This window comes from Cryptosporidium sp. chipmunk genotype I (genome assembly GCF_004936735.1).
Source record: "Cryptosporidium sp. chipmunk genotype I strain 37763 chromosome Unknown contig_40, whole genome shotgun sequence".
NCBI lineage: Eukaryota > Apicomplexa > Conoidasida > Eucoccidiorida > Cryptosporidiidae > Cryptosporidium > Cryptosporidium sp. chipmunk genotype I.
The window spans coordinates 41,229-69,122 of NW_027125611.1; the positions used below are offsets into that span (position 1 = coordinate 41,229).

A 27,894-nucleotide genomic window follows, 5' to 3' on the forward strand; every position below is an offset into this window, starting at 1 on the left:
TCATAATTTCCTGCTAATTATCCACTTTACATATATTTTAAATATATTGTTAATAACAGGTTAAGTAATAGCTATATTCATAGTTTATTGATAAATAAGACTATTTATTTATATCTTTGTTTGTCTATATAACCAAGGGGGTAGTCTAATATTGTAACTAATTTCAAAGTTCCCAGGTTACCAATGTGAGAAGAGACACTCTAAAAAAGTAAAACATCAACAAATCTATAAGGGTGATGAATCAATTTATTAGCATCGCTATTATATTCTTTTTATTTTTTCTTTTTAATCCCATATTATTTTCCTTTATTATCTTATCATTCGATTTGGCGGCAAATGTCAAAATTTACATGAAAGGATAAAATCTGAAAATAGTTTTAAAAAATTGATTAATTAAAGTAAAAGTGGTTACAGTATGCTGGATAAACGCTTATAAAACAACTTATTAGTTAAACTTAGTTATAAATAGAAGCTTTTGCTATCGGAGACTAACCATGAAAACTATTAATGTGATATTCCTATTTGTAATCTTGATTTTTAGCTACTTATCAGATTCCTATGAGTATCAAGAAGGGAACAATCGGCTTGAATATACTGGCTATGTAGCTCCAAGTTTGGATGTATTTTTGAAAGAATATAATGCCTTTGACAGAGCTGTAGATGAATTTGAATTGGATCAAAAATTATTTACATTGTTGGAAAATCCAAATTGCTGGTACAATCAAAGAGGTAAAAAGGTAATCCTTTTGTTCAATGAAACAAACTTTCCGGAGGAATATGCAATTCTCCGTAAATCTAACAGGCTGTTTGGCCCAAATAATAGATTAGAAAGTGACTTTTTAGTTTTGGAAGAAGAAGAGGAACGAGAACAATATATGGATTTTTATGAACAAATCAAAGATATACATGATTCAGACATATCAAAAAGAAGAAGCATCTACAAGGACATAATTATTGATGAAAAAGGCAGATATGACTATCTAGATAGTTATTCTGAAAATAAGACACCTAGTATTAAAGATTTAGTCTCAGAGGATTTAGAGAAGGAAAAATACAAGTCTAGGATTAAAAAGCTTATAAAGATGAAGGAAAACACGCTAAAAAGGATATTTCAGACCTCATCTGAGATTGGAAACTTGGAGAGCTCTTTTATTATGCATTGTGATTTTCCTGACTGTAGCTTATGTAATGACTTCCAATCACATTTAAATAGTAAATATATTGAACTGAATAAGCATAAGCACAGATATAGAATGATTATATCCCTATTCAAAGAGTTTGTTGATCACTCTAATAAGTTCAGTTTTGACTACTACGATGAAAATAATAATACTGAATGGAATTTAAAGGGTGGAGTTGATCATACTAAAAAAATGCAAGATTTTATTAAAAAAAGAAATAAAATAATAAAAAGACCAAACTTTAATATAACAAAAGAAGACGATCATATCGTAGATGGAGAATCAAACTATAGGGAACTAAAAAGAATGCTGAAAGAAGCTGAAAGGGAAATAGATATTCTAACACAAAAAAAGGAAGAAGCTACTGGCGATAATCAGCAAAGTGAACTGACAATGATTGAATGTACCAGACAAAGACTTGAAGAATTAATTAGCGGAAATGAGAAGCTATCCCTTTTAATTAGAAGTGTAAAGTTTTTTATTGAGTCCCTATTTGAAAGAACATGTCCAAAATGTGATACCAAGTCATTCAATGGATTCACTAAATTCGGAGATATGATTGACACACAAATACGTATTTTAAAGTACTATCAAAGTGAAAAGAATAGGCTTAAAGAAGATATCCAGTCTTGTATTTACTTCCTCGAAAATAAAGCTATTGAACTGGACGACGATTCTCAATATAGGAAAAGCTCCTATAGCTATTTGCCAATTAATGAGTATAATAGGAAGTTGAACAAGATATATGAAAAATACAAAGAATATGGAAAAAATAATGTAGATTTTGAGAAACTGATTTATGGTTCTTCGAGGAATTGGAAAGTAGGTAATAAAGACTTTATATGTGACATTAATAGCTCAGTTTTGATGAATGAGTTATCCAAAGAAATTATGAGCAGAATAATTTCCAGTGAAATTCAAAAGAGGGTATATTTAAAACGAAAAGAGTGTGGACTCTGTTCTTATAATGACTGTCAGAAATGTTACGAAAATTCTATAAAACTCAAAAACTTGGAAAATAATATTAAGGCTCAGAATAAACTTTACAAGGCTATTTCAGCTCATTTGGAATTGTGTGGCTTTGAGCAAGTTTTGGTTAGTTCTCGATTTAAAGACCTGAGCAAAAAAAGTAAAATTGAATCCGAATATTTCGGAAAGGATGGTAGGCTATGGTCTGCTGAGAAGTACTTATCAGAACCTTTTATCAATAGAGTATTGAAGTTAGATGTCCAGCTATCACCCTTCCTTAGGGCAAAGATTCTTGAGAGAATTAAGCTCACATTGCAAGCTTTCATTAAAGTTTTTAAGCTTTCCTCTTTTAACATTAACAGATCAGAGTGTACTTCTTGTGAATATGGACTCTGTAATGATTGCTATAATAGGTTTACGGAAATCAGTGATGGAAACAGACAAATTACAAAATATAGCCATTTATTAAGATTGGTAAACTTAGAGTTAGAAAAATATTTTGTTCAAATAAGGAAGACAAATACTAACTCTTCTATTAAAAGCGATGCAAAGGAATGGATTTTAATCAGGGATGGCAGCCTCAGAAAATGGCTGCCAAATAAACCAGAGTTGATTTTGAAGTGCGATAAAGAAAGCTACTCAGAGGCACTAACTTATTATAATGAAATTTTATTAAAGAGAAAACATTTACAAAACATGTCTGAGCATATATATAACTCTATAATGAATAATACTCTAAAGTTTTCAGAGCATTATTTTTCGAAGCAAGCTATAGAATGGGAGTCAATATGGAGAGAGAAAGCTTACTATGATGAGATATTTAGCTATATTAATAGATACTTATCGTCATGCGTTAATAAAAATGAGGAGCTGAACAACTCTTTTCATGATTACTTATTCAGAAAGTCTGAAATAAGAAGTCTATACAAAAGTTTCCAGGAGCAAAGTGAGGTTATTAACTGTTTGATGGAGAAAATCAAGGAAATTGATAGCAGAGGGTACATTGAATGTTCCAAACTTTCAACAATAAATTGCTGTAATGTTTTAGTTTCTCCTGATGACATTTATAAAAGACTAAATTCAGAATTCAATGCATTCAAATTAATTAGGAAAAGGCTGAATTCTCATATATATAATGAGCACTTGAACTATTTTGATCATAATCAAGATATTTTTGGGAATTATTACAGAGACAAACTTAATAATCATTTTTCAAGATACTTAAATATGAGCCATGATAAACTAAGTAATAAGAAAAGAATCAGAAAAGAGAAATTAGATAAAATTAAAGTTGAATATCAAGATATTATCAGGTCGCCAATACCAGGAATGAGTAAATACTTACATAAAAGTGAACCTATTACTAATAGTAAAAATCCAGGCATAATTCAACTGAGCCCAAAAGCCGAATTTCAGTGCAGTAAGACAGAAATTTTCGTTTTGCAAAGAATAACATCACTACTATCACAAAATCAAGGCAGGTTGAGTCTTCTAAAAAGTTTAAACAGCGTTAGATGTGAAGTACAGGATTGCTATAACTGTAAAGTGAGGAGCAAATTTCACGATAAATTAGGAAAAGAACTTAAGATTTTAAGTAAAGTTTTGAATACTGCAGCTGAGCAGCTGAATCAATGTATGTTGGACTCTGAGGATAATTTTATTAATAAAGAAGATATTATTGAGTTTAAAAATACATTAATTAAGCTTTCAAAGAAAGAAAGTAGTTTTAATACAGACTTGAAAAAATATATTGATAAAATTAAAGACTTCCAATGTGAAAAGAAAGAGATTGAAAGCATTTTAACTATTAAAGAGGAAAAGGGCATGAAGATATATCTTTGGATAGAGGAGACACTAGTGCAGATCCAGACTTTAAATGATGAAGACGAGAATATGAAAAATGAATACACTATTTGGACACAACAAGTTACTCAACTTCTTGATTTTTCAAAAGCATTGGAAGAGAGATTACAAGAATGTATAAATACAATAGACATATGTACAGATCATTCTAAAGAGAATAATATAAATAAGGGGAATAAACGACAGAATTAGGATACAATTCTATACAACCAAAATTTTCTGTACGAATTCAAAGACAACAATGTGGGAATAAAATTAAGAAGCTATTGATTATGATGATTAAGCTATCATAATTAATTAATGATCCTAAATATCCAAAGATTAGAGTTCCTGCAATGTTAGAATAAAAAGAGTATTTAAATAATCAAACATAGGCAAATCTTTTGAATTCAGAACTCCATATAATATATCTATTCAAAAAATATATATATACAGAATTTACATCCCGAGCTTAGTTCTTAACCAGTGACGCTTCTTAACGTTGTATCTAATATCAGTATCGCTCTTCATGCGGAACCAGTGTGGTACAGCTCTGTTCTGTTTCATCTTCTTTCCGAGACGTTTCTTTAACATGAAACCTTTGTTTGCTCCCATGTTGTCAACCCTTTATTGTAACAAATTTAAAAAAATTTAGTAAAATAAAAGTTAATTAACAATTAAAAGTTATTTCCTTTTACACTGTTTATATGTTGTTATTTGTACAGTTGTATTAAATAATGATAAATAAAAATGATTATATTTAATTAGTTCACTAGTATAATTAATATTAGAAGGCGCCAAATTGTCTTAAGACAAAAATGACAGGTACTGTGCCGCTAAGGTTTGTCTCGTCTTGTTGCTTAGGTAAAAAAAATCCACGAAAACATTGTGTATATAGATCTCAATTGTGAGCTAAGACAAAAATGAAAAATTAGAGAATAATAAGTTATGACTAGGGGTTAAATAATAATAAACTAATTAGTGAGTACTATAAAAATATTATACAGTGAAATGAATGATATAAATGAAAGTAGATGTGTACTGTAGGAAGTACAAAAGCAAATAGGACAACTTCTTTTTTATACCTCAGTGGAAATAACTTCCTGGATAGTTTCAAGCTCGATTTCGATAACTTCCTCTTGTTCCTCCCATTGTAAAGAATTAAGAAGAATTTCTTTTGCTGCAAGCCACTCCTTGTGAAGTGGTTGCTGAACCTTCCATTCTTGAATCTTTTTAAGAATAGTGTTGAATTCGTCCTCGTTGACTTTTCTCTTTTGGAGAACAATATTTCTCTTTTCGGATCTTACTGCCTCATCTTCAGCATCAAACTTCTTGCTGTAATCCTTAAGTTTCTTGGGGATTTCATCAAACTTTTCTTGTGAAAGAAGAGAAGGAGGGTGAGGTCTCCAAATAAATTGGTAAAATGTCTCCAATGGTGAGTTGTAAAGCTGTCTACCTTGGAAAGACCAAATGATGAAACCTGTTTCTGTACTGTACTTATATGCGCCTTCAGCTAGTTTCGATTGGAAAGCTGTAGTGACATATCTACCAGTAGGATCCCATTGAATCCAGTTACACATAAAATGTTCATCCTTTTGTAAAATATCAAACTTGTTTTCATTTGTAAGCTGACAGAACATTAAGTTTCCTCCAGAACCTCCTAAAACGAAATAACTTCCAAGTGGGCTCCATTTAATTGTGTCAACAGCAGATGTTAAATAATAAGAACATACAAAATCAGTTTGTGTTGCATTAACCTGGTAAAATCTAAGTGTTTGAGATCTTGTTACATCATCTACAACAACAATGGCAAATCTATTAGATGATTCCCAGGACAAACACTTGACAGTAACTCCTTCAATATGGACGGTATCAACAGGAACGTTCTTTTCTTTGACTCTAAAAATCTCAAGTTGAGTATATTCCTTCTTAGCTTTTTTACCAGCTTTTCTAGAAACAAGAGCTTTAAGACACATATACTGGCCTTTCGGTTGCCAGTGAACTGACGCCTCTCTAACATTAAAAACATTCTTTATTGCCAGCTCTTTTCTATTCTTAATAGAAAGTAAGGTAAGCCTACCTGGTGTATCTCCTCTTTCTGGACACCAAATTGAAAGGTTGTCTTCTTCAGGAGACCAATCAAAGAACTGAAGCGGATATTTTAATGGGTTCTTATTACCTGTAGCAGGGTCCTCTACTAGAGTCATTGTAGAAGATTCATAGACAAAAAGTTCTCCTTTGTCGGAACAATGAGCGAGATAATTTCCAGTTGGACTCCAAAGGAAATGCAAACCATTGTCAGATCCATTATTATTAAGTGTCATGGTTGGTGTAGAAAAGCATCTCAAAAGTCTTCCGGAAAGTACATGCCATACTTTCACAGCCTTATCAAATCTAGAATCCGGTGAAGAGCCATCCCATGTTAGTAAGTACTCTTCATTTGGGCTGAAATCAATGAATTTAACATCTTTGTGTTCAAATCTAACCTTCTTGTCCCAATTATCACCTCCCCAAAGTGCAACACCCTGACGATGGAATGTAACCAAGTAAGAACCCATTGGGCTCCATTGCACAGAGAAATCTGTCCAAACTCTTTTTCCTCCCTTGGCTCTTTCACCATCGTAAATTAATTCAGGAATTCTTTGAATAGAGTCAAATGAATAAATCTCAGTTGCACTTTGGTATCTAATAACGAACTGCTCTCTGCATCTTGGTCCCATCAACCAATTTCTCACATCATCTCTGTTGAATAGAGATGGTGGTGGGTATAGAGTCTCAAAGTGTCCCGGAGCTGATTCATCTTGCTCAATAATTCTCTTTACATCGTCGAACATAACTGTATTAAATTTTGTCTGCTTATCAAATGGAGCCTTTGAAAGTGCTTGACAAACGGTTTCTGCTTGGAATGAATTTGAAAATGTTAATATAGCAACTCCCTTAGTGCTTCCATTTTCATCCTGAGGCACGTCAAGTGAAAAATTTTCATCATATTCCACTCTCATCATTCTGAGAGTTTGGTTAATGATTGTCCTGAGAGCTTTAAGAAACCTCTCATACTTGTCCGAGCCAATACATGGTAGCCCAAAAATAACAAAGCTTTTTGAAAATGAGTCTGATAAAGTCAGTGGCTCTTCTATTGCATTACACTTCTTGGAAATATATTCTTCAGTCTCCTCCCCATCATATGTGGAGTCACTCAAATACTCCAGAAGATCAATATCTTCACCTAATTCTTCACGAGTTACTTTAAACATAATTCATATGCATATATTTGCTTCTTTAATTCGAGCAGTCACTAAGAGTCAGAGCTCAGATTCTTCTATTATATAAGTATATTTTATATACCCAAGTATTAGAACTGGAGTATATTCAAATTGTTTAATAACTTCTTTTCAGAAAAAAGGACTTTTTCAAATTTCTTTTTTTCCTTTATTTAATTACGTCTCGTTAATTTTTAAATATTAATATTATACCTATTGACATGGCGCTTAAACATTAATAGAATGACACTAATAAAGAAATAAATAACGAATTAATATTTAAAGAAGAAAAACAAGGCATATTTCTTCTACTAAAATATTTCTAGTTCATCTAATAGAAATTACCATATTGATTGAGCTACACTTCATGGGAGAATGCTGATTTATTCCGATAAACTCATGTTTATATGAAGTTAAGTTTGATGATTTAGGACTTTTTGGCTGGATGATTCAATAAAATGTGTGAAAATATGTATTTTATTAGAGTGAACTAATGCTTATTCTAAAGGGAAAGTGATATTTATTAGTGAATAAATTATATGTAAATAGCCAAACTTATTAATAAAAATAATTTGTATAGATTTTAATATATATATATTTTTTCTCAGACATGTTTTTTTAGATCACTCAGCAACTCTGGCTAATAGGATTTCAGCTGCTTCTGAAACATCCCTGTTGTTGCTTTTGGTGAGAATTTGCAGCTTCTCAACAACTCCACATTTTCGAATAGCCCGAGTATATTCTAATAATTCTTCATTTTGATCAATAATTAAGTCTTCAATATGATACACTGCCTCAAGAGGAGTATACCAACTTTCGGGTTTATCAACATTTGTTGTGGGAGGAGTAAGAAGGTTTACTAGTACTGTAATTCCACCAAGTCTCATAAATTCCTTTCTTTGGTTAAGTCCCAATATGAAGATATTTCTAGCTGTTTGTGCAGAAGCTGCTCTAAGTCCATCTATTTCGCTGGACATGCACTTTACTAAATATGGTAGTACTCCACAGTCAAACATAACATTACAACACTCGACATTATTGACACTTAGAAATGAAAGTGCTACAATTGCACCATCAATTCTATCTTCTTCTTTGCTTTTAAGTAATTCCAATAAACCTTGAATTCCTCCTTTCTTTCTGATTTCATCCTTGAGCTCTGGTTGGCTTTCTCTTGCAGCAAGGATCGCCAACTGAGTTGCAGCTAATGCTCCAACAGTCTTGGGATCAGCTGCCCAAGGATGCATTGGCTCATCTAACTTATCTATTGGTTGGGTTGAAGATAAAAGGTTAATAAATTCCTGTATGTCATTTTTATCATATGCTAAATCAAACCTAGAAATGTCATCTCCTAAAGCCTCACTTCTATTCATCTTTTCTTGAGCCAACTTCTTCGTTTCCTCACTTTCTCTTCCAGAACAGCATCCTGACGAAATAGAATTTCCCATTTTGGTTGCTATTTCTCTAGATACTTGTGTTATTAATTAAGGAAGAATTTTTGCTTGTGAAAAATTTAATCTGATCAAAAAATAACACACCTATATTTGTTGTAAACGTGGCAATACTAAAAAATAATATATGATCTTGGAGTAAAAAGGTGAAAATATGTATGTACAATGTGATTTCAAAGGGAAAAAGACCAACTTTAATATCCTTGTAGTATAATATTATTATTAAAACAATAATAATAATAATAATAATAATGGTCTGATCTGTATGTAATATCCTTATATTTGCCTTTGATGCTATTTAATATTATCTCTTCTAAACTACTCCTAGAATATTTGTTTTTTTCTTTTACATGGTAACTTTGCCCAATACGTCGCGTCTATCACAAGTGCATGCAGGTAAAATATTGTTGTAAAAGATGGAAAATAAAAAGTAAAAAATGATTAAAGGAAGTGAAATTAAAAACCAATAAACATTCTAGTTGAAGTTGTTTGTTTTTAGTAAAGGATTTGGTGTAATTAATAAGTCATAATAAAGAAAATTCTTTCTTAATTTGAATCTGTAGATTATGTAAAGTATCATTATTCCAGAAAACTCTATCTGCAAGTTTGCACTTAGTTTCCAGACTCATTTGTGAGTCTATCATATTTTCCGCTAGGATTTGAGTGCAGGAATCTCTATCAATTAGGTATTTGATCTGTTGTTCCCTATTTGTTGATACAACGTAAATGGGTGAGCATATCCATGTGAATACTTTACTTTCAAAAAGCAGAGGAGATACAAGAATGGCTTTGAAGTTCTGAAATCTTGTTAGCAAAACAAAAACTCTGTAATAGAAAATCTCAAATAAAGTTGCAGTAAAGATTCTGGGATGTGTAATCGCATTCAATTTCTTTCTTTTAAGTGGATCCTCAAAAACTATTGATCTAAGAAGCTTCCTATTTAAGCTCCCATCTTCGTTTGTTAACTTATCTCCAAACTCTCTCAAAATTTCACTATTTTAGAATTGGGCAATTATAGATATATATGAATATAAATTTAGTAATGAAACTCGAACAAATTTTTATTAACTTGGTTTCAAGTAAACTAAATATTAAAATACCAAACCAAGTTCAAGTATTAAACTTACAAGTAGGCAGGTCTTCCAACATCTACAACCTTCCTTGAAACTACATCCATGTCAATTATCACAAAACCATTTTCTTTTAAAAAATTTGAAACTTGTGTTTTACCGCATGCAATTCCTCCTGTAATACAAGGAATTACTATTCGATGTATGAGTAAACAAATTAATAAGTTGAAGAAACTCTTAAACAAATTATTATTAAACACGTAGGACTAGATAGTGTTGAAGTCATTTTTTTGATGGAAAAGGTAAAATTTATTAAGTAGTTATTTATTGTTAAATCATCCCTTGAGCAAAGGCTAGGTAGCTTTAAATCGCATTATCACAAACTTACCAGAAGATTTATTGGAATCCCCAACAATAGTAATATTAGCTCAGAATTAGTTATTTTTTTGCATTTTAATACTAAAAAATAATATAATATATTTGTAAATATTACATCTAGAAACAAAAATAATATATTCAAGTACATATATTCCTTTTCTCAAATATTAACTTTTAAATTAAAAAATTTAATAGATACTATTTTGAAATAACTTATTCAAATATTTAAATTCTTCAAAATTTTATCTTTTTTTTTTTATTTTTTATATATACAAAATTGAGAAAACTAAAAACATGTCAATGAGTTCTGTTGATTTTCACGAGACGCAACCAGCTGGACATTTATACCGGTACACTTTTAATAAAATGTTAAAATATATAAATAAATTTTGGAATTAAACTTTAGGGGCCAAATATTTTATGTAATTAAATAAAAAGAATGATAATTTGTTTGGAAATTTGTTTTTCTCAAATTCCAAATCTTGACAATATAATAAAATGTCTGAATTTTGTGGGATAAATAGCTGTAATATCTAGATTACAATGCTTACATGATATTTTTAAAGAGTATTTAGAATAAAAAGTTTACTTCACACCTTTACCAGCAATAATCAATAAGAACGTCTCTGGGAGTTGTTTTAACACATACTTCATCAACAAAGATTTTCTATTTAATTAATTTATGGAGTAAATTAGAAAGTTTTATTAGTTTTAAGCCAGCATAAATAACAAATTAATGATTGCAAAATTAGCAAAATAAAATATATGGCATACATATATTTTCCTAAAATTTCTCTACAGAGAAATATTAATGTATTCTATTCTTAAAATTATCAGCATTAATAATGAATAAACTCGTGATTTAGAAATGAATCTATCAATATGTACTAAAAGTATGCATTTTCTTGGTACAAACTAACCCCTATTTCAGACAAAAAAAAATATCGAGTAGTTCTTATATATCATTAAATTACGTATCCACATCGCCGTTATATCTAGTGTGTTTCAGAAAGCAACTATTTGTTGTGGATTAGCAGTTGCCCGAAAATAAATAGCTTTAGGAATATTAAGATCAAGCCCATGCATTCAATAGTGCCCAGCTAACGTAGGTATATGAATGTTATTACGAGAATGATTATGCAAGAAAAACCTAAACTTTTGTGTGAATTCAGTCAGCAATGTAAATACAACAAAAACAATAATCATCTATTTTCTATCGAACTCAACATTTTGCTAAAAAAATTTAGAATTAACAAGCAATTATACTGGACCTCAACAAAACAGTTATCTATGCAAAGTGAAAATAAATAGAAAGTTAGTGCCAATCCTTAGATGTTCCGTAAATATTTTTATTCCAATATATTTGGTTTTTCTCTTCGCTCTATGCAAAGACAAACAGGAATACGTATAATAGGACGCATAAGCACCCAAAAAAGCGGAAAAATTACATATAGATCTTTTATAAAAAAAGAACCAGCTAATATAAATTAAAGATCTCGATTTATAATTAATGTAAGAGTGCTTTAATTTTTCCACTATAATAAGAAACCATGTCTACATGTAGGCTGTCATTACTCTTAGCAACTTTAATTCTAATACTTTCACTATTTGATGGTGGGCACGAAATAAAAAGAATCAAACAAGTGGAATTCAACCACTCCCTCTTAAACCTAAGACGCCCTTCTTTTCGAAGATTACTAAGGTGGTGCTTCGGATGCTGTGGGAATAAGTGCAAGAAAAAAAGAAATAAGCCTGGTAAAAATGACCAAGTTAGTCAACCATTACTAACACAACCAGGCCGTCCATGTTTGAAAAAAACCGGACAGGGTGGAACCGAATTCCATGATTATCAGTCTTCAGATAATGCCGGAAATGGTGGAAAAAATCTGAGATTTGAAGTAGGTGACCCATCTACCCAAAAAAGACCGATTGTTACAAAAAAGCCATCTACTCCCGGGGGATTACCTTCTCCATACGTTCCAAGTTTGGCAACAATGATGGGGGTTAAAGCAATTGGATTGGGATTTACAGAAACGGATGGAGTAGGTTCAGAAAAAAGTGAATCTAGCTCTTAATCAGCCGATTTTCATGGTTGAAATTGAGTGCTCTTAAGTAATGCAACAAATTTTAAGTCTACATAAAGATAGTGATTTTGCAGACTTTATGTAGATTGGGCTTCCCCATCTTAACTAGATCTATTCAATAAGTTGCTATTTTAGTACCATAATAGAAATTTAATCGTGAATTCACAAACTATGTTGTGTGCCAACATGGTATGTTCTAACCAATTATCTTTTTTTTCGACATTTCATATATATCATTATATTGTTTATATCTAAGTTCGTTCTGGTAGTTCTCGTAATGAGTTTGAATTAAAATTTAGATATTATATTAATCCAAATATTGTGATATATGTGTATATATACTGGAATGCTGAAAAAGTCGCACTCCATCTTAATATATAGTCAAGTAAAGTGAGCAGTTTTTACTTATTCTAAAATATGAAAAGCGTTATTATGTACAGAGGAGATATCGAATTTAAAGTATTAAGTTCAAAAATCCATTTGGTTTGTCTCCAACGATATTGGTCGTTTAATTTAGTGAGTATGAGTGCAATCTAGTTGATGATTCTATTTTTAAAAGTAGGCATGTATAGTATCATCGGTTAATTTGAGAAAAATAGTTTTCTAAACAATAAATGCCACATTATTAGTAACTTAATCAAATTCTAACCAAGTTATGTAGGCTTGGCAGACCAAACTAAGAGCTGAAAAATGCTCGGACCCCAATTAATGGTGCCGATAAGCGACTAGAAGCTATATTTATAGAATAAGATAAGAACATAATCGTATAGACTTCAGTGTACAGAGTTACTTTGTCTTAGAATTGAGATGGCAGTAAAAATGCTTATCTTACCATTTGCATAAATTAATACTTTTATTGAATTGTATGCGTTAATAAGAAGAGTATAACTTAACTAAGCAAAGTAATCCTTCAGACAAAGCATCGTTCGTTTACATCAAGACTTGTAATTTTTTCAGACCCTCAGACATTAAAGTTATTGATGCACTTCAAACTTTTAATAAAACTGCGATAATCTTTTTCGATTGATAACGAAAAATATTAATATTCAAAAACCCGCCCTGAAAAAAAAAAAAATAAACAAATGTTTATATTAATATTTTTAACGTAAAAACAATTAAAAGTCAAATATAATTATTTGGAGAGCAAGCGGTAACTTTAGTGTTAATTTAATTTATGATTGTTTACTGGCTACTTTAAATAACATTTATATTCATTAACATTATCTGAATAAATGAATTAAACATGCGTCTTATAAACAATTTCTTTGTAACTATACTAATTGTTTTGATAGCCAATTCCTCATTTTTTACTAATAATGAAGTGTATTCTTCCAAAAATGAGTTTTCATTTCTACAAATAAGAGCACCACGTCTATCAAAATTAAGAAAATGTTTATGCTGTTGTTCATCATCTACCAGTGAAGAAGTTGACCTTCAGGAACTAGAAGAAAACGCAAGTGGGGGACAGATAGTGACAGTCAGTTATAGTGTTTCTACCGGTGACCTCACCGTTGTTGAAAATTCCGATAATTTAGATGGGGGGGAAGATTCAGAATGCTGCTCTTCCTCTAGATCCTCATCCTGCTCGAGCTCATCATATAGAAGAAAAAAAGTTGACCTTTCTAAGTCTTCTTTTTCATGTTCTAACGGTAGATATACTGAAACGACAGATTTTCAACCGCAAGTTGGAGAGTTTCGTGGATTTACACAGACGGTGACAACTAGACCTCCTACGCAACCTGATTCTCCTAGAAGCAAACCTAGTTGCCGAAATCTTCGTGAATCTAGTCCCTCTACTACTATTACTAGTTCCTAAAATACAGATATAATTTCTTATGCACAGATATGAACGGGGATAATCACAGATTTTCTGAATGTGAGTGGTTTAGAATGAGCATATATATCTACAGTCTGATGATTTGTGTGAGTTAAATAGAATTGTGAAGTGCTGAGATTATCTAGAAATGACATCCTTCGAGGTATATTATACTAATGGGCATATATACTTATATACATTTATATAGTTTTCTAATATCGACTTTGGCATTTCAAGCAATGTTACAGTCGTTCAATTTTCAGATTGTGTTACACTGTGAATGTTCTTTATGGTATCAACTGGGAACTTAATCTTTTCAAGTCTTCATGAATTTTTTGTTCTTTGGGGAGTTATGTCCGTTGTGTATGTATTATGTTTGAATATTATATATATAAAATAACTTTCTCTAGTTGTTTATTAACAAGTATTACAGCCATCTATATATGAAATTAAAATGGTGATTTAATTTGTGTCTTCCCGGTTCTTGGAGGGAAGGAAACTAAAAAGTTGCGCATGGCGGAATGCTTTTAATTAAATATATTTATTGATTTGCACAAATTGATATTATATATTTACTAATAATAACTATGACATTCTATATTAGACATGTTTAATTAATTTGACATTAATTGTTAAGACTCTTTTCAATATCATTCATTTTAATTATTTATGTTTAATTATTTTAAAGATTATTTAAGACTGAACTATTTATGCAATTAAGCAATTGTTGGCTGTTAGTAATATTTGTATTTCTATTATCTTTTCTCTCATTTGAAGACAATGATAAAAGAGATTTAGCTCGTGAAGCCGATGTGTCACTTTTAAAACTTAGAGGTGGAGTTACGCTTACCGAAAATCTTCGAAAACTGTTATGTTGCTGTAGAGGTGGTGGCAATCAACCAACTCCAAGAATAACAGTTAAGTTTGAAAATGAAAACCCCGCATTTGATGCGAATAACGAATCTTTAGGAATTGGTTCTAACGATGATAAGGAACTTGATCAACACCCACATCCGGTTCCTAATCCAGATCCATGTCCGATTCCTGATCAAGACCCGTGTCCATGCCCAGTTCCTGATCCAAATTCACTTCTAGAACAACAGTTAGAGGGGAGTTATTCTAAAAGCGACCCTATTCCTATACCAGCATCAAATATCAATAATCTACGTTCCTCCTTTCCATCACCATCAAGCCCAAAATCTTCCAAGAGCGAAAGGGGCCTGCTAAGAATGGGTTTGCCTTTTGTCACTTCAAGCATTCGCCATTCAAGTAGTTCAAGTTCATCTTCGTTTTCGTCATCATCATCATCATCGTCATCATCATCATCGTCATCATCATCATCATCATCAAATTTTTCTGATTCTGAAGAAGAAGAAACTGGGTCAGTCAGAAAACACAAAAGAAAGTCTAGGAGAAGGACAAGGGGAAGCAATCAACGTAAAACAGGTAAAAAATCAACTTCAAGGTCAAGATCAAAATCAAGATCTCCTTCGCCAGTCTTTAAATTTGATGAAGAACTGGAATAGTAATTGTTTGTTTTTAAGAAGGAGTTAGATTGTGTAATTTGGTTTGATTTAAAAAGTGTCTATTTACTGTGTTACCAAGTGAAAGAAAGTGTTTATTAATCAGTTAAGCTCATACTGATGATACTTGATTATAGTTGAATCTATTGTAAATTTTGCAGATTGATGTTTTTAGATATAGATTTAATAATTATCAATTTTTTTTTTTTCTAAAAGGTAAGATTTTAATAATTATTTATTTTTTTTTTTCTGAAAACAGTATAAATGAATTTGATAGCTAACTGTTTATTGTATAATTAATTTATAATACAGAAGTTAGATAAGACTTGAACAAAAAGTGGATCAATATAAAATAGAAAGACCGGATTTGTCTCATTAAGCGTAATTATTATCAAACTATTAATAAGCAAAAATATTATACTTAAATTATATTCTATTTCCAATCGTATGCATGTAGCAATCAAAAATCAAGCTAAAATATATTTAAATTAAAAAAAATATGATTCAATAATTTCATGTTAATTTCAAATTCGACTTTATGTACACTACCTGGTAGAATTTAATAACACAATCTTCATTTTATAGGGAAGGAATATTATTTATATAAGTAATTACAATATAATACCAAGTATTTACTTTAAGAAAAAAAACGTGTATTATAATATTTACCTATATACTCGGGAAAATAGTTTGCTTTTGAGTGAAATTATTAACCAAACGGCTAAAAACTGCAAACACTAATGAAAAATCCCTGTTACTGCAACAGCGCAAAAAGTGTTGATTCCTTTTTCCTATTAAGGCACGATCTAATCACTCTAATGTTATTACAGCGCAATAAAATGCAGTAATGTGTTCAGTTAGTTGATTTTATACGCAGTCACTCCAAGACGAAAAATACAATTCCACTCTTTGTATTGTTGCGCACAATTAGTGTAATTAATAAACATTGAGTACATAACGATCTAGCTTAAAATAACTATAACTCTAGATTTAATGAAAACAAATAAAATCAAATTTCTATCAACAAATAGTATTCGATTAAAATTTTCAATAGGACAACTTATCATTATTTTGCGAAGATTTGAAAATTCCCCCTTGATATAAAAATGTAAATTGTATAATTAAAAAAAAGTAAGAGGCGGTAACGATTTTAAAATAATTTCACATATATTTTTTTCTCAATTTTGCTTAGACAAAATTTATCTATTTTTTCAGTCGACAAATAAAGAGTGTATTTCACTTGTTGAACTGAGTGAAAACAACTTAATTACTTTCAAAGTTTATTAATTACTCCGTTATTTTAATAATGAAGCTTTTATATGTGTTTATATGTGTAATTTGTTTATTAAATTACAGTGCTTTCAATCAATATGACAATCTCAATAGATGTTTGCAACTGTCATTGATCAAAGTAAAATTGTCGCCAGGCTTAAGCCCTGAAGATTCCTCAAATGGTGAGAATAATCAGCAAGAAGAACAAGATCCAACTGAAGAGACAGACGGCAATGGCAGTAACAGTTCACAATCCGGAGATCCTGTGGATAGTAACCAAACAAGTCCATTTAATGAAGAAAATCCAAGGCCACCAAGCCCTTATAGAAGGACTCCCAGGTGTAAAAAGTTGAGAAGAAGATTCAAGAATTGATTATCGTGATTTTTCAGTTTATTACCAATAGTCATGGTGTTCATCTTATTGATGTTTAAATTCATCCAGATTTTTTTATAGAATCTGATTATTTATGGGTTTAAGTAATGCAAATAATAAAATTTCCTTTTCAAAAAGACGAGGTTTAAATCCTTGGTACCGTAGTACCAAGGATTTATCACACCATTAGTTTATATTTGTGTGAAAATTAAGTGACTAAAGTCAGCAGATGTTTTAGTGTGATTACTAAGTTTACGTTTGAAGCTTTAATTTGAATTTTGCATGACTGTGTTTAACGTTACGTTTAGGAAACATATTATGTTCGTTAATAAATAATATACGCTATTTCATAGAAAAGATGCTTGAGAATCAACGCATCATTTCCAAACCCAAGTTTTGCTTTATCTATATTGTAACTAACTAAGTTGTTAATTAACCAAACTTGGTAAGAAGGAAGAAAAGACGAAAAATTATTAACCTAAAAATACCCATAAATTGCGTCGTGTATTAAGAGACAACAACATATCACTCACTTTTCTAAGTAAATTCATTGAGAAGAATCACGAAAATATCCACTAAATTCCCAACCTAATAGTTGCTTAATTCAATTTGTTAAAAAAAAGAAGCTACCTCGATAAATTTTAACTTTCTTTCATATATGAAAAGTAGCTTTTTCCGTCTAGCTCTCCGCGTCTCAGAAATATAAAATATATAATTGTGATCGCTTTTTTCTTTCTTTTTTTTTTCTTTTATTGCACGAATTTCTCGAATTTTGAATAGAGGAGTTTTAAAGCATTTACTAAGTATATTTCAGTATTTAAAAAGTTAAAAAAAAGTTTGTTGTATGAAAAGTTTTCGGAAATGAATACATGTCTTCATTTATGTGTGATAATTCCGTTTTTGTGCTTGGCTATCAATTTCTCGAACATTTTCAATGATAATTTTATCGCTAGTGACTTATTTAAGCTTTCTTTATTAAGATTAAGTGCTTCGCCAGGCGTCAGGGGTTTCGCAGCTGGGGGAAATGGTGGTGACTCCGAAGATGAAGAACCGACGCCCTTCACACTACCACCGCCACAATCAGGACCTCCAGCGCTTCCAGCGAAACCACCAAAAAATGATCATGGAAGTGGAGGATCTGAATCTTTTTCGTTAGGGAAAAAACCCGTTCCTGCTCCAAGAGGTCAACCTCTGCAGAAACCTACTCCTGCTCCAAGAGGTCAACCTCTGCAGAAACCTACTCCTGCTCCAAGAGGTCAACCTCTGCAGAAACCTACTCCTGCTCCAAGAAGCAACCTTCCCGGAGGCAATAGAGGAGGAGGAAGGAAAGGAGGAGGGAGAGGACGCCCACCCACTCCTGATCCATTCGCTGTTGAGGATAGAGATTCAAATGGAGGTCCATCAGGTAGAAATGTTCGTGTTAAAAAGCCTCAAGGTGGTCCACCAACACCACCTCCACGTTCATCGTCACTACAATAAATTTCTGGGCTAACAACAGAATGTAAGCTACCGAAGTTTAAATTTAAATGTTTTCACATGTATTTGAGATTAATTTTGTCCAAGTAACACTAGTAAAAATGTATTTTAGTTGAGTTGTTTAAATGTTACTGTTTTTTTCTTTTTAAAAGGACTCTTTGTATAAGTGCAACATTATATATTTAATTTGTGTTGATTAGTTGTCTTGATGCACAATTTTGTTTCAAAGAAGACTTCATAGTTACTAAGTGAGTTAAAGATTAAGATAGTATTTTTATTATATTAGACTACAAGTTTGCATAGAAAGTTTAATACATATTTTGGACGGGATGGTGAGACTGATTACTTGATCTTGTAAAGTCGATATAAATCATGTTAAATCAATAAATTATTAACGATTTTCAAACAAAGAATAGCTAGTTTATATTGCCTGTGCTTTTAAAACTAAATCATAGCAGAAAACGAATTACTCAAAGTTGTTAATAAACTTTTGCATCGCTATCGGTATATTTTCATACTTTACAACATATCCTGGTCATGATATGGAATTTAAATGTGAAAAATACAATGAATTTTCCCTGCTTCAAATGAGTATCCCTCGTAGGATGCCAGTTCTTTTCAGAAGTTTTCAGCGTGCACTTAAAGGCCCCAGTAAAATACAAAACATAATCGATTTTTCTAGTTTTGATGGGACGCTACCAAGACAAAAGGACCTCTCCACTCGCAATTCCCAAATTGGGCATCCAAATCTTAGATATCCACCTTCTCTTCCTAAAAAAAACCCCGTTGGAGATCCGTATAACCCAGAAAGCACTAGGACTTTACTTTCCCACAAATTGAATGGTTTATAAGAGGCGGCATAATAGCAATAAGTTGTCATTGATCCTATTTAATTGCGCTTCATAACATTTATACTCCTATGTGTTTTGTAAAAGGTAATGTAAATGAGAATGCGCCTAATGTTTTTTTTAAAGTGAAGTTGAACTATCTACTCAACTAATTCTTTTTCCTCCAAACTCTAATATTTTCAGACCCGATTGTAAAAAAACAAATCCTGTGTTTATAGTTTAATATACTGAAATGGTACATATTTTTAAAGACTGAAGCTTTACTTTAAATTTTGTTGTGTGAAAAAACTGAATAATTGATTATTTTATTAAATATACTATTTCGGTATTAAAATATCAACTTTAAAATGTCTAGCAAGCCGCCCAATTTTGTAACGAGACAGCCCAACGTTATTTGCTTAACCAAATGTCTGACGTTTCACTTCTGTCAATATATATATTTTAAACAATGAATACAATTAAGTTAACTTTTGCCTCTCTCGTATTGTGCTTTGCTCTTTTCTCAAACTTTCTCGGAATCCATTATCAGCTCATTAGTTCAAAGGTTTCGTATCATTCTCTAATCAAATTAAGAAGTCCCGGAAAATTCTTTAGAAAGTGCCTTTGCTGTTGCAAATCTTCAGGATGTGAGAGCAGCAGTTCAAGTTGTATAAGTGGGAGTGGTTTGAACATTAGTGGTCCGGAGGAACCTAGACATGTTTGGTCTGCAACGAGTGATTTTGGTGGATTCAGGCAGCAGATGGAAGTTCTGCCGCCTAGAGATCAATCTAATGAACAGGATTTACAAACTACTGGACAAGGAGCAAACAGTGATCAGTCAAGTAATCAAAATAATGAAGATTGCCAAACACCTGAAGATCGGGAGGAGAATTCTGGTTGTAAGGGCAGCTGCAGCAGTTGCAATCGTAGAAAGTCATCATCATCAAAAAAAACTGAGGGCTTTTCTCTAAATCCATATGATGGATATAATGGGAATAAAAACCCCGCATTCTCCACCGAATGAGAACTATTTTCCGTGTAATCTGCTAAATTTCTTGAATAACGGCGGATTAATAACAAGCATATTTCATTGATTTATAATTTGCTCTTGAAATAGCGTTTAATCCCAGCAATTCCTTTTACTTTATTTTCCTCTCAAAAAGAAACGATTTTTCTTGATATAATATTGTGAATTGAGATTGAATTAATCTGTAAATGGTAATTCAGTTTTGAATTTGAAATCCATATACATTTTTATTGGAGTTAAATTTTTCTATTGAGGTATTTTTTTGTTAGTACAAATAATTTTTTGTCTTGAATATTTGATATTATCTATTTAAAGAGTTTCTGAAACTAAATGCGTAAATTCTGTATTAGTTATTTGAAGGAAACTAATGCAGCTTGCTTGGATATATTCAATTGTTGAGTAGTTTTTGTTTCAATTGACAAGAAACGACCTCAAAATAATATGGGTTCAAATGCTTGAATTAATGAAGTTTGTTACTTATTACGTTAGGTTTTAACGTGAAGATACTATTTTGACGAGTTGATTTAAAGTTAAATTTATGTTTACTTAATAAACTAATTAAGGTAAACATTTGGCCTATTGTAAATTAAGCAATTGCTATTTTGAAATATTTCTTTATGAAACCAATACTTTGCGTCTCTATCACTAATAAATAATTCAAAGCTTTTCAATAATTATTTTGAATGATTTTAATCCGTTTTCAGAAATAGTGTTTCTTTAATAGTTAGAGGCTTTAAGTTTTTTTTTCTTAAATTCATATACTATTATATTTAAATATTTAATATTGCTGAGAATTAATGACAAATAATCAGTTTATATTACCCAAACTTTAATCATTTGTAGCACTTTTTAAAGATTTTTATAATTCTTGTATTTGGTTTAATATATTATCTGTATTTTATTTATATTATCATTTTCTTTTTTAAAACAATAATCATATATTCATATTAACCATAGTTTATTATTACTCAATTATTGGAATAGATTTCGATACTTTGTTAAAGATTTTTGGATAAAAGGAAATAATCAAATAATAAAGTTCTATTTCATGTGTCAATTAATTTTTGTATCGACAAACTCGAATACAAGCTTATTATTATTATAGAAATGCTGAAATTACATAGCGTATTATTAATTATTTTAAGTTTTATTTTTACATTCAAAACTTATTCATTAATTTAAAACTTAACAATTTGTGAATAATCACTCATCTATATTTGTATTAAATTTAGTGTTTACTAAATACTTGTGAATTAAATTTTTGTACTAACAATAATGAACAATTTTATGATTATTCCTCCACCATATCTTCTTGAAAATTTTGAATTAACTAAATAAAGAAATAATAATTTGAAAATATTCTTGAAAAAATATATTTATATATTTAGTTCTCTCATTAAATATAATTTTCTATTATAATAAACTATTTCATTAAATAAATTCTCAGTACTAGAAACTATGAATTACCAATAAACTCGATTATTTTCCATTTTATAGCCAACAAAGAATGGGATTTGATTTCAATTTAGAGCGGAATACCAATATATATGCAAACTTTTTGAAGAATATTGCAGTAATGACTTACAAGCATAGATTTTAAAATGTTAATAATTTGCAACTATAAATATTGAAGTTGACAAATATATTTTGGAAAAAATCCGTGCAATATTTTGAGTATTAAATAATATTTATTAGAGTATTAAAGTAGTTATTTAACTTTTCGAATAATAAATTTTAGTAGTTAACTTTCAAATTTGTTTTCTTTAAATTGATATAAATTTCCTAAACATGTTATTAAAATTCTTAAATTTAATACGAAATTTTTTCCAACTCAAAGCTAGGAAGTATTACAAAAAAGAGACGTTTAATCTTTTCTTTGATGTATACAAGTTTTTTGTACAATTACAAAAATCTGTTTTAAAAGATTATTGTAAAACATTCAAAAAAAAAAACATTGATATTTTGATATAAACAAAAAAATATGTAATTAAAAATGAATTATTTACATTTTCTGTTATACCAATTAGTAACAGATACTTTTGAATCTGGAATAGTAATATAAAAGTTGATCATTGGTTCTAAAAGAAAAATACAATATTTATATTTTAAAAAATAAAAAAACGAAATTTCATTAAAATAGCAAAATATAATTATTATTTCAACTACAATAAAGATTTATGACCATTTTTTCAGTACTTTAGTGATATTTTAAAAAAAATGTTTAAATATTCTTTCAGATAAATAATTTTAAATCAATCTATTAAAAAAAGCTCTAGTAATTAATATGGTGTTTATACAAGTATAAAAATAGCAATCTTTTCAATGAGAACAATGATCAACTATATTAGATCGTATAATACTAGAAATGTTAAAATTTGTGTAACCAACGAATACAAACTTTCAGTTTAAATAATATTAGAAATTAGTGTTGGAATAGTACGCGAAAAAACATACACAAATTACAATATTAATTAGATTTGACTGTTTAATTTCAAAAATATTCTCGATAATTAGATTTTAAAATTTTATGGATTCTTCAAGCAAAGATTAAATTAGTATTTAAAACAAAAGCATTACAATTTATTTATTGAGCAAATAAAAGACACTAATCAGTTCAAATGTAACCCTTTCTGAATTAAAATCCATCTTTTTCTTTGAAAATATATATCAAAAAAAACATTTAACTTGGAATAATTAATACTATATGTGAACTGTTCTATAGAATAATAAATTTTTCAAAAGTAAAATATTAGTATTAGTATCATCTTGTTCTATATATTGAAAAATTAGTCATGAAAAAAAAAATCAAATTTACGTTTTTAAGTGAATAAAATATCAAATTATATGTTTGAAAATGTTGGAATATTTTAATAACATTTTTTTGAATTTACTTTGTTAATATATATTTTTTAAAAAATGCTATTTCTTGAAAAACCTTATTTAAGTTAACTTGAAAATAAGAGTATCAAGCAATTTCAAATAAAATATTTCTATTATTTAACTCATTATTATAAATTAGAATTGAAGTTTTTGTCTTAAATCCATCATTATTATGTATTAGGTACTTTAGCTATTTTAAGGCAAAAAAAAAAAAAATTTAAGCATAAAAATGAATCTGAATTATATACTTGTAAAAAATTGCTGTTTTAATAACAGTTTTGATGCTAAAAATCAATTTATTTTAATTATAGATGAATAACTGATATAGTGATTTATCAAAGAAATCTATTTTTCTTTCCTTTGATATTATTTAAAAGCTATTCATTTGAAGCTGAAAATTTTAATTTCAAATTTTTCTCTACTTTGTTAATATAATAAATTTATCATTTAAGTTCAAGTTCATTAATAATTTTTTGTTAACAATACACAAAAAATATTATTATTTTTAATTTAATAATTAAAATATGTCTATGGATTTATTTAATCAAATACAAAGGATTTTTGAAAAAAAATGATTGTAAAAATAGTTTAATAATTCAAAAAAGTTTTGATAGTTTGAAAAAAAGATTAATTATAGCAAATTTGATTTAGTTTTTATTAAAGTTTATTATCAAAATGATGAGCTTAATACTATTTGACGAAATTTTTTTCAACATTTAAATGAAAATATTTTATAATAAAATTAAATATGTTTAATATCCTGAATTTGTTATTTAGTCTTAATTATGTGATAAATACTTTGTTGTTTGAATTATATCTTTATTATCGAATTAATTTATTTATATCTTAATATAGAATTTTACCTATTTATTAGGAATTATCTAAAAATATTTATTAATTCTAGTTAGTTTCAATAACTTAATGTGTAATATGTTAATAATATTAAGTTATTAAAATAATATATAACGCCGTAAAGTAGTTTTAAATTAATGTCCATATATTATCAGTATAAATCTAAAAAATTTCTGATTTAAATATTGAAATTAGCAAGTTAATCGGAAGTAATTTGATAAAAAAACTTTAATTTTTTGTTAATTATAGTTAGCAATTAAAAAATATACATATTTAATAAACAGTTTATTTTAATTTAAAAAATCATTCTGGAATAAAACAAATAAGAAATATTCATCAGTTATTGGTTTAAAACTACCATAATAAGTAATATTAAATGTATTTTATATGTTATTTATTTTTATAGAACATTTTACTCTCTTAATTGATTATTGTTAAACTTTGTGATTTATAACTAGCAGGTTACTAATGGGTCTAATTTCCAATTTATTTAGCTGTACTGGAAGAGCATAGTATTTAATAATTTGAAAAAAAATATAAAATTAATTAAAACAAATGACCTTCAATTATTAAGTTAGCAATAATGTGTTCTAAGATTTGCATTATTAAGTTTATGATTTCCGGATAATTAATCTTGGATTTTATTAGTACATATTATCAAGAAAATATAAACATTTTATATTAAAATCTTGATGATTTTAAATTAAGATCTGGAAAATTTGGAATTACCAAGAGAAAAATCTTATTTAGTAGATTAATGTACTAATTTTAACTTTTAAAAAGGTTGATTGTAAATACATGTATATTATTTGGCTCTTATAATAATTCTCTTCATTATTAAGATTTAAAATTAAAGTAATTCTATTCCAATAAATATTGCTAAGTTTGCAAAAATGTACTATTTAGGTAATAATAATAAACAAGGTTCGTAGGATTTAATATAGCATCATTAAATTGTTTGTATTATTTAATGTTGGTAACAATGCATTTTACTTGAGATTTTTATATTTCTTCAAATTAAAGAATATACATTAAATGTGAATTGAGTAATTATGTATATTTTGATAAATTTCTGAATTGTTATTAATATTTAAAAAGATACTAACAATTTTCAAGTTATTTAATTGAAGAAATAAAAATCGTTAAATTTAAATAAATATTATTGTAATTTCGTACTTTATTTTTTTTTGAATGGTAAAATACTTTTTGGAAAAGTATTTTGAGACATATTTAGTCTCATTAATTATTCAAATTTATTCTTGAATATATAATTGATGTAAAATTTTAACAAACTATCTACGATTAATTGTTAAGTTGAAAAACAGTTAAGATAATAATAATAGTATTAATATATTATTTAGCGCAGTAAATATCAAGTATTTTACTATGGATTTCATTGCTGCTCACATTAAATTGTTTTCGTGTAAAATTCATAAAATACGATTTTTTTCATGAATCATTATGATTTAATTCTCCAAGTAAATATTAATTAGTTTAAATAAAGTTGACTTGCGTCTAATACATAATAAGCTAGGAAACAAACTATTTCACTAGACGAAAGGCATAAAAAGATTGACATAGACCAACATAAAATGTTAATTCACAAAACACTTACAAAAAACTCATCGTTAATTACACTTTTTATAATACCCCTAAAATTCTTACAATTAGTAAGAAAGTACTTACACAACGTCTTCATAAAACATAATCCCAACCTTAAATTAAATATTACATAAAATTCAATTGATTGAGAATAATTCCTTTAAAAAACAATTTGTAATATTTTACTTGTTATTAATTAAAGGTTAAGTAATCATACAATTATTTAAATAATTGCTTTTGCCTGGATATTTCAATAGAAAGCGAGCCTTTTTTTTTCTTTTTAATATTAGTACATAATTACAATTTCATTTATAACTGAACTTCTAACTTCTCATTTTCCTGTTCTTGAGTTTTAATATCAATAAGAGCAAATAGTTGTGTGCAGGTCTCGGCAGTTAAAACTTTTAAACCACGAATGTTAGATGTAAGAAATTTAACCTTGTTAACACTTAATATGCCATTTTCAGCATCAAATTCATAGTCTAAATCATCACATTTACAGACGATATTCGTATATTCTTTTAAAGCACATTTGCAGCCTATTTGAATTGGTATAGCATAAAACAACGATTTAGAATTGAATAATGCATACGTCAGTACTTTTTCAGAGTCCATTTTTTCACTCTTTCGAGTGTTAGAAAAGTAAAATCCTCTGTGATAAAATTGAGTACCTGTGATATATTGTTGGTCAGTCTCAATGTTGAAATTTTCAGGTATCATATTTACATTGAAATTTTTGAGAATAGATGGGCAATCCGATATTTGCTCCAAACTTAGAGTTCGGGTGGTACATGAAAAGTTGGTTTCAACTCTTATGTAAGATTTACTTTTAGATTTCTTCCTTAGTCGTTCAGCATCTTTAATTATTAACTTAAATTGCCCATTTACACCTTCAATAGACAAAGTCTTATTTTCACAGCTCAGTTCAGAAACTAGAAATAATTTGGTAGTAGTGTCAAAAAAGAATAACCTTGTATGCATACATTCTCCCTCAGATTGGTATGTACCTAGCAATGGAATTTCCAAGATTTTTTTTCCTTGTTCAATTGCCATAAGTAGAAGTTTTCCATCAAGCAAAACAGAATCTCTAATTTTTTCGCACTTAGTGGCAATATCCATAGATTCCTGTCTTATTTTTTCTGAATCAAGAGAAATGCTCATGACTTGCTGTCTTAATCTTTCAACCTCTTGTTTTAATTCATCAAATTCCTTAGGTGGACTTGCATTTGCATAGGAAAAAATTGAGAGAGCAATTAGTAAACAAATAAATGTTGATTTCATAATGATAGTATTCCTAATAAACTTTTTTTTTCCAATAAAGATACTTTATTGCATGACTTTATTTTACAGGTATTTATCCAGCTTAAATTACAGTTTACTACGGGATATGGCGGCACATTTCTACCGCTTGATACAAACTTTTTAATTTGTTTTTAACGTTTTTTTTTCGTTAAATCAATAGTTTTTGATTCTTTAAATAGGTTTTAGGTTTTAGGTTTAGGGTTTAGGTTTAGGGTTTAGGTTTAGGTTTTAGGTTTAGGTTTAGGGTTTAGGTTTAGGTTTTAGGTTTTAGGGTTTTAGGGTTTAGGTTTTAGGTTTAGGGTTTAGGTTTAGGTTTTAGGTTTAGGTTTTAGGGTTTTAGGGTTTAGGGTTTAGGTTTTAGGTTTAGGGGGGTTTAGGGTTTTAGGGTTTTAGGTTTAGGTTTAGGTTTTAGGTTTTAGGTTTTAGGTTTTAGGTTTAGGTTTAGGTTTAGGGTTTAGGTTTAGGTTTTAGGTTTTAGGTTTTAGGTTTTAGGTTTTAGGTTTAGTTTAGGTTTTAGGTTTTAGGTTTAGGTTTTAGGTTTTAGGTTTTAGGTTTTAGGTTTTAGGTTTTAGGGGTTTAGGTTTAGGTTTTAGGTTTAGGTTTAGGTTTAGGGTTTTAGGTTTAGGTTTAGGTTTTAGGTTTTTTAGGTTTTAGGTTAGGTTTTAGGTTTAGGGTTTAGGGTTTAGGTTTTAGGTTTAGGTTTTAGGTTTAG

The 27,894-nt window shown here is 29.1% G+C and overlaps 12 protein-coding genes across 12 annotated transcripts; 8 read left to right on the plus strand and 4 right to left on the minus strand.

Annotated features, from left to right (window-relative positions):
* Positions 1 to 494: 494 nt before the first annotated feature.
* Positions 495 to 4,205, plus strand: ELE39_003105 (signal peptide containing protein; the record flags this gene model as incomplete). Its single annotated transcript, XM_067346167.1, has 1 exon — positions 495 to 4,205. The coding sequence occupies one exon, from the start codon at positions 495 to 497 to the stop codon at positions 4,203 to 4,205; it is 3,711 nt and encodes a 1,236-aa protein (XP_067200542.1).
* Positions 4,206 to 5,071: 866 nt separating this feature from the next.
* On the minus strand, positions 5,072 to 7,246 carry ELE39_003106 (prtip-like IF39 eukaryotic translation initiation factor 3; the record flags this gene model as incomplete). Its single annotated transcript, XM_067346168.1, has 1 exon — positions 5,072 to 7,246. One exon carries the CDS (start codon positions 7,244 to 7,246, stop codon positions 5,072 to 5,074), a length of 2,175 nt encoding a protein of 724 aa, XP_067200543.1.
* A 629-nt stretch (positions 7,247 to 7,875) lies between these two features.
* On the minus strand, positions 7,876 to 8,697 carry ELE39_003107 (ARM repeats containing; the record flags this gene model as incomplete). Its single annotated transcript, XM_067346169.1, has 1 exon — positions 7,876 to 8,697. One exon carries the CDS (start codon positions 8,695 to 8,697, stop codon positions 7,876 to 7,878), a length of 822 nt encoding a protein of 273 aa, XP_067200544.1.
* Positions 8,698 to 9,224: 527 nt separating this feature from the next.
* ELE39_003108 (dephospho- kinase) lies at positions 9,225 to 9,877 on the minus strand (the record flags this gene model as incomplete). Its single annotated transcript, XM_067346170.1, has 2 exons — positions 9,225 to 9,693; positions 9,828 to 9,877. The coding sequence occupies 2 exons, from the start codon at positions 9,875 to 9,877 to the stop codon at positions 9,225 to 9,227; spliced, it is 519 nt and encodes a 172-aa protein (XP_067200545.1).
* Positions 9,878 to 11,698: 1,821 nt separating this feature from the next.
* On the plus strand, positions 11,699 to 12,223 carry ELE39_003109 (uncharacterized protein; the record flags this gene model as incomplete). The annotated part of the gene is made up of 1 exon (XM_067346171.1): positions 11,699 to 12,223. The coding sequence occupies one exon, from the start codon at positions 11,699 to 11,701 to the stop codon at positions 12,221 to 12,223; it is 525 nt and encodes a 174-aa protein (XP_067200546.1).
* A 1,252-nt stretch (positions 12,224 to 13,475) lies between these two features.
* On the plus strand, positions 13,476 to 14,048 carry ELE39_003110 (signal peptide protein; the record flags this gene model as incomplete). Its single annotated transcript, XM_067346172.1, has 1 exon — positions 13,476 to 14,048. One exon carries the CDS (start codon positions 13,476 to 13,478, stop codon positions 14,046 to 14,048), a length of 573 nt encoding a protein of 190 aa, XP_067200547.1.
* Positions 14,049 to 14,758: 710 nt separating this feature from the next.
* On the plus strand, positions 14,759 to 15,574 carry ELE39_003112 (signal peptide protein; the record flags this gene model as incomplete). Its single annotated transcript, XM_067346174.1, has 1 exon — positions 14,759 to 15,574. The coding sequence occupies one exon, from the start codon at positions 14,759 to 14,761 to the stop codon at positions 15,572 to 15,574; it is 816 nt and encodes a 271-aa protein (XP_067200549.1).
* Positions 15,575 to 16,877: 1,303 nt separating this feature from the next.
* Positions 16,878 to 17,216, plus strand: ELE39_003113 (signal peptide protein; the record flags this gene model as incomplete). Its single annotated transcript, XM_067346175.1, has 1 exon — positions 16,878 to 17,216. One exon carries the CDS (start codon positions 16,878 to 16,880, stop codon positions 17,214 to 17,216), a length of 339 nt encoding a protein of 112 aa, XP_067200550.1.
* Positions 17,217 to 18,077: 861 nt separating this feature from the next.
* On the plus strand, positions 18,078 to 18,695 carry ELE39_003114 (mucin 5; the record flags this gene model as incomplete). Its single annotated transcript, XM_067346176.1, has 1 exon — positions 18,078 to 18,695. One exon carries the CDS (start codon positions 18,078 to 18,080, stop codon positions 18,693 to 18,695), a length of 618 nt encoding a protein of 205 aa, XP_067200551.1.
* Positions 18,696 to 19,234: 539 nt separating this feature from the next.
* On the plus strand, positions 19,235 to 19,543 carry ELE39_003115 (signal peptide protein; the record flags this gene model as incomplete). Its single annotated transcript, XM_067346177.1, has 1 exon — positions 19,235 to 19,543. The coding sequence occupies one exon, from the start codon at positions 19,235 to 19,237 to the stop codon at positions 19,541 to 19,543; it is 309 nt and encodes a 102-aa protein (XP_067200552.1).
* A 445-nt stretch (positions 19,544 to 19,988) lies between these two features.
* On the plus strand, positions 19,989 to 20,543 carry ELE39_003116 (signal peptide protein; the record flags this gene model as incomplete). Its single annotated transcript, XM_067346178.1, has 1 exon — positions 19,989 to 20,543. The coding sequence occupies one exon, from the start codon at positions 19,989 to 19,991 to the stop codon at positions 20,541 to 20,543; it is 555 nt and encodes a 184-aa protein (XP_067200553.1).
* Positions 20,544 to 26,189: 5,646 nt separating this feature from the next.
* ELE39_003117 (uncharacterized protein) lies at positions 26,190 to 27,161 on the minus strand (the record flags this gene model as incomplete). The annotated part of the gene is made up of 1 exon (XM_067346179.1): positions 26,190 to 27,161. One exon carries the CDS (start codon positions 27,159 to 27,161, stop codon positions 26,190 to 26,192), a length of 972 nt encoding a protein of 323 aa, XP_067200554.1.
* Between the last annotated feature and the right edge of the window lie 733 nt (positions 27,162 to 27,894).